This window comes from Culex pipiens, chromosome 1 (assembly GCF_016801865.2).
Source record: "Culex pipiens pallens isolate TS chromosome 1, TS_CPP_V2, whole genome shotgun sequence".
NCBI lineage: Eukaryota > Metazoa > Arthropoda > Insecta > Diptera > Culicidae > Culex > Culex pipiens.
In genome coordinates this window covers 73,005,791-73,012,062 of record NC_068937.1, presented here as the reverse complement: position 1 = coordinate 73,012,062, position 6,272 = coordinate 73,005,791, and the positions used below count along the sequence as shown (strand labels likewise).

The 6,272-nt window shown below is 41.2% G+C and overlaps 1 protein-coding gene and 1 long non-coding RNA gene across 2 annotated transcripts; both read right to left on the bottom strand.

Moving 5' to 3' along the window:
• Positions 1–313: 313 nt before the first annotated feature.
• On the bottom strand, positions 314–1,888 carry LOC120429056 (uncharacterized). The gene is made up of 3 exons (XR_005607201.2): positions 915–1,888; positions 713–795; positions 314–646 (listed from the first exon to the last, which is right to left on the bottom strand). It is a non-coding gene; the product is annotated as an uncharacterized LOC120429056 (long non-coding RNA).
• Positions 1,889–1,932: 44 nt separating this feature from the next.
• LOC120429053 (uncharacterized) lies at positions 1,933–6,272 on the bottom strand. The gene is made up of 4 exons (XM_039594194.2): positions 6,264–6,272; positions 4,306–4,526; positions 3,269–4,201; positions 1,933–2,167 (listed from the first exon to the last, which is right to left on the bottom strand). Exons 1-4 carry the CDS (start codon positions 6,270–6,272, stop codon positions 1,933–1,935), a joined length of 1,398 nt encoding a protein of 465 aa, XP_039450128.2.

Sequence of the window (6,272 nt, the reverse complement as noted above, 5' to 3'; positions counted from 1 at the left end):
ATGTTTTGCGCTTGCAACATTGCCAGTTTTGCTGTGCGTGAAGGGCGTTTGGTGTCCAGCGGGTTTGGTGTCCAGAAACATTGGCCAATCTGTTTCCCTAGACAATCTGTAAGCAATACACCTTGTTGAGAGTAAAGAAAGTTTGTTCTGTCTCTGTTACTTTCTGACTTTGTTAATTTTATTTTAAAATCAATGTGCTAACATAAAACAAGTCGCAAGTGTCATGTAGAATGGTTACGAAAAAGAAAAGGTAAGCAAAACTTGAGACAAAAATACTGAACTATCTAAAGAGCATATGCATTTTCCAATAGGCTACTTACCTGTAGATAATTTGGCATTAGTCATCTATAGACCAACTACAGGTTCACAGGGTTAATCGCTTCCAGATGCAACCGGACGCATCTTAAAGGAAATCGATATTGGACACCACCCAGCCCAGAAGCGAGCAATCGCCAATCGCAGCAAGCCACCCACTGGTATCTTAAGCGCTCGCCATCATTTCGCGCAAACGTAACCGCCTTGCCTTCGGGGATGTCCAACAGCTTGATTTCGATTTGATCAATGGCAACACATCGTCCGGGGCCATCATACACTGACAGGAACGTGGACACCAGCCTGGAGACGGACGCTGTACTGACGCATGCATCTAAATAGGACAAGCAACGAAGTTTTAGTTTTGGTTTGTGGATTGCGAAGAATAAACGGGACTTACCTCCGTCTATAATATAGGTAAATGCGGCGCTCGATCTGACCTTGTTTGACCGGGGAGCTAAGGTAACCGAACCACTTTCACACCTGTAACAGAGAAAAAACATATCATTAACCTGTGAACTGGTTCGTAGCAGCAAATCCCTCAGGGGCAAGTCTCTGCCAACAAACTAAGTCTTGTCTCCGACTTGCTGCGCATTTCTTACCTTCGACCGTGACAGCACGGTAGCCTGATCACGTTCTGAAACACTCCGTGGACATTCGCCAACCCGGATAGTAAACGCTGAGCCACACAAATTTGCCGAAGGAAAACTTTTTCCTGTGTTGTTTTTCGACTTTCGCCCCTCTGTTCCTGTTCTGTCAAAGATGCAATGCAATATAAACAATGTAGGTGTAGCGAAAAAAAGCTAAAGCGGTGCTAGCAAAATATATAACAAATAAAAGACATAAAAATTATACCTCACAGCTGCGCATGAAAAAATTCAAGCAAAATAATGTAAATGGGCCAACGTGAATTTGTAAAAACAATGCATTTTTAAATATGAACATACACTGACGAGGGCTTAATGCACTGTTTGTTTAGGCCGTTGCAAATATTTTTCAAAGTTTATGTCACCCCCCAAAATTGGTCTGAAAAATCAGGAGGCAAAAAAAAATATTTTTCCAAAAAACTTCAAAATTTCCATGAAAATAGAAGTCTAATCAACTGAAAACAATCTAAAATGCATTTTTCTGCATTGATAATCATGTTTAAATGATGTTTAAAATGTTTTGAATTTTTATAAAATTGCAATGTACTCACTTGTTTTTCCGTGTGAATTATACCTTTTGGTTTAGTTCATTTTTCGATTTCCCCTCGGTTGCCCCTGGCATCGCCGATAGCATTTTTGACAGGTAGTCTCACACGTTTGGAGGGTTTCAATAAATTAAATCTTTCGAACAAAACTAATCAAATTTTGATGTTCGCGTATTTTTGTTAAATTTAATAATCGAATCGCGATATTCCTTCATCCGATGTAGCTTAAGTGGCTTCGTTTGAGGATCTTTTCCGCAGGTGGACCAATCGTCGGGTTCTTTCGCTTTTCGTTGAAGGTGTACTGCTGAACGCCGGTGTCCGGGGCCAGTTTCTTCGAAAGCGGCCAAAGCATGTTTGTACTTGAGGCTTTTTTGGCTCCTGAAGGTTAGTTCCAATATCGGATTACCGTATTACCGTACCGTACCGACTCAGTAAACACCTGCATCGGTTGCGACGGCGGAAAGACTAGTTCGAATCTTCATCGGCTTGAGAACGACCACAGAAGGCGTTTTGACCATGACCCGCACTCCGACTTCCAACTTAGTGTCCATAAGAACATCGTTCAGCAGATTAACGTTCACCATCGAAGATTCGTTGTTTCTGGACTGTTTGTTGATTATGATAGCTTTGCGAAACTTGACCTCAACCCAGACGATGGTGCTGCTGAGAATTGAACGGTGTCAGCAGGCAGCAAAAGTTAAGGACGACGCACTGAGGTTGTTCCTTAAGCGGTGTCAACGATTGCCACTTAGTCCGTACCTGAGTCCCGGACCCGCAATCGTCAAACACAATGACCTCGTCCACATGAAAGAGGCAAGAGGTGCTCCGCCAGGTACGCCCTACGCTCGGGTGATTAGGCATTGCCTACACACAAAAAAATATTTATGATGTAACACTTTTGCACGTCATTAAACATTTAAATTTAAATGCAATTTGATGTAAATTTCCAACAAATTATATGTAAAAACATGATTTTACGTGTGATTCAACCGTTTACGTCGAATCTCAAGTTTACATCAACTGAGTTTACATGTGATTCATTTTTTCCGTGTCGGGTAATTTCACATATTTTTTTCTGTGTAGCAAAAACCCCGAGACTACAACGTTGAATATCTCGTAAGCCAGCGGGGCAAGTATCTAAAATTTAAGATTTCGTTGGATATGAAACATTTTGAGAAGTTTAAAGTTCTTGAAACTTACCGTAATCGGCTCAACTCCTTCAGGAAGCTCTAGTAAATGCGTCACAGCTTCCGCTTCGTCAGACCGACTACTCGCACCTTCCCGCCTTACCGATGATTTTTTTTTCTCCCAGAACCCAAAACAAAACAATATTCTACCAACCAACGCGACAAACCTCTCATGGATTTAGACGTGTTGTTAATAATCTATCAATTTGTCTGTCAAAATCGACTGAATCATCGAGCAATCTTTTGAAAACACTGCCACTCTCTTGAAAACAAACAACATGATTGAAAACAACTTTAAGCTGTCAAACAACATTTCCATTTGAATTTACACGATTCTTATTTACATGAAGACTATTTTACATTGAATTAGCCTTTTACATGATGCGTAATTATTCAAAAATGGCAAACAATCGTGTATTTACATGAAATTCAACATTTACATTGTTTTTAAATTTACATTACTGTAGTTTACATATGATTTAAATGTTTACATCGTATTTCATTTTTACATGAAGTGAATTTACATGCAAAATGCGGTATACATGACGTGTAAATTCACATATTTTTTTCTGTGTACGTCAGCGCCGTGTTCCCGAGCACCACTTGGAGGTGCTTCTTCATACTCTTCACCGCCGCTTCCCAGATTCCTCCCATGTGGGGGGCGGATGGAGTGATGAACGTCCACTTCACCTTGTGGTCCGACAGGTACTGGTTGACAGCTCCGTTGAACTCAGGTGACTGCAGGTGCTCTCGGATGCGTCGGTTCGCGTCCACGAAGTTGGTTCTGTGGTCGGACCAGATCTCGCTGCTTATCCCACGACGGACGAACATGCGCTTGAGGGCGGTCAAGAACGCGCTCGTGGACAGGTCGGAAACGGTTTCTAGGTGCACTGCCTTAGTCGCGAGGCAAACGAAGACAGCGACGTAACCCTTCACTGTCTTGGCCGTTCGAAGGTTGGAGGTGCGTACGAGGAATGGACCCGCGAAGTCCACACCGCAGTGCACGAAAGGACGAGCCGGGTTCGTCCATACGGAAGGCAGGCTTCCCATCAGCTGCGTCGCGGTTTTCGCCTTCATTCTGCAGCAGCGCGTGCAGTTCGCAACGTAGCCACGCACCACCGTTTGGCAGCCAACGATCCAATATCTTTGGTTGAGTGTGGCGATCATCAGAGTTGGTCCTGCGTGCAGGTTGCGAAGGTGGACTTCTGACAGCAGCAAGTTCGTGTACCGATGCTCTTTCGGGATGATCATAGGATGGCGCACGTCGTACGGCTGGTTGGAGTTCTGGAGTCGGCCACCAACCCGCAGAGTGCCATCTGCGTCGACGAACGGAAACAAAGCCTTGAGCTTGCTGTTGCTTGGAAGCGGTGCATTCTTGACCAGGCAATCGATTTCCGTCTGGAAGCTGTCGTGTTGAGCTGCTCGCGCCAGTTGCAAGCAAGCGTCGTTGATCTTCTTTGGCGTCAGCGGTCCTTCCAGTTTGGGCGCGTTGGTGCGACGAGCCCGAGAGCTGAGCCGCAGACGGTTGATCCAGCACAAGATGCGCCGAATGTGAGCCAGATCCGAGTAGCGGGTGAGTAGGAAAGTTAGCGTTTCGTGGTCGCACCACGAAACGGACAGGGGATCGTAGTTCGCATCTCCAGCAGCTCATCCTCTTCGATCTCGCCCAGTGGTTCAATGCGCCAGTAATTCTTGATCTCTTTCAGCCAGCTGGGGCCGTAAAACAGGGGGTGCATCAGCAGCTCAAGCGGCGTGATTCCCCGGGACGCGCAGTCGGCCGGGTTGTTCTTGGACGACACGTGGAGCCAGTGTTTGCGCGACAGAAACTGCAGAATCTTGGACGTGCGGTTGGCCACGAATGTTTTCCATAGGACGAGTGGTTCGAGTGAATGCGGCCCCGAGCATGGGTAAATAACAAGGGAAATGCGTAATAATACCTTTCTCTGGTATCAATACCAAATTTTGGTATTCCTGGACCCTTTAAAATTTGTCTTAAGGATTATGCAAGAACAAAATGTGCTATCATACCAATTAAAGGTATTGTTTTGATATTGCAAAATTGGAGAATTTATCAATGGTCGAACACCACATTTTGGTATTCTTTTGGTATTACAGTGTTTTATCAAATTTTCTCTGAAACTATGGGAAATTTTTGACCAATTTTGACAAAATAATTAATTTTGCGCTAAAATGATGTCTCAAAGCGAATGCTTTCATTGAAAACCGGAAATTTCAAACTTGATTTTAAACATTTTTGATATACCCCCTGAAGAAATGACTTGAAATTGTGGAAAATTTTCTAAGTCAGGATGGCACATTTTGGTATTTAAGTGTTTTATCAAATTCCTCTGAAACTATGGGAAATTTTTAACCAATTTTGACAAAATAATTAATTTTGCGCTTAAATGATGTCTCAAAGCGAATGCTTTCATTGAAATCCGGAAATTTCAAACTTGATTTCAAACATTTTTGATATACCCCCTAAAGAAATGAGTTGACATTGTGGAAAAATTTCTAAGTCAGGATGCCACATTTTGGTATTGAAAGGTTTTATCAAATTCCTCTGAAACTATGGGAATTTTTTTTTATAAATTTTTATGAGATAATTAATTTTGCGCTAAAATGACTTGAAACCCAAAAATGTTAAAGCTGATTTTCAATTTTTTTTATATACCCACTAAGATTTTTTTTTAAACGTTGAAATTTCTTTGAGTTGGGATAACCAAATACTTTGAAAAACGAGTTAATCGACAGATTATAGAATTTTAGTGAATTTCAATCCAGTTTCATTGTAATAACGCTTATTTTTCAATCTTGTTATTTTTCAGAATCTTCAAGAACTTCAAGCACAGGCCGTTCATCAATGACAAATGCATTCAATGTGGTGAAGAATATCACTAAGAACAACATGGAATCATCAGGTGAGTAGATTTGGCTGTTGCATATGGATCATTTCCGTTTTTTCACTAACTGCAACTGTTGCACTAAAAATGGTATGAAAATACCAAATTTAGGTATTTCTTGTACAAATACCAGCGACCAAAATGTGATCTTGGTTGCCCAGTAATAGATGGTAAAATACCATGAAATCATACCAAAATCATGTATTTGGAAGACCACAGGAATTACAAAATCTGATTTTCCAAGGGCGCGGGAATACCTAAAAATTAAACCATGGCAATACCAAGTTTTGGTATTCAAGCAATGTTAAAAATCCAGAAGATCTCAACTTGGTATTGAAATGGTTTTATTTTAAGGTATTATTTTACCCTTGGAATAACATGGTTTGGTATTGTTGTGCCCTTCCACATACTACACAGAAAAAAATATTCCTGTAAATTTACATCATTTATCATGTACCAAAAGGTATCATGATAAGTGATGTATATTTACATTAGATACATTGGAAATTTACATGCTTTTCATTGTAAATGTTTCCAATAAAAATATGGTAGAATCGTGTAAATTTCCAATGAAAATAATGTAAATTTACCAAAGAAAAAAAATTTTTTTTGCTCCGCTGGATCTAAAATCCGCTTTTATATTGGATTTTAAATCCAACGGAGCAATACCAGTAACAT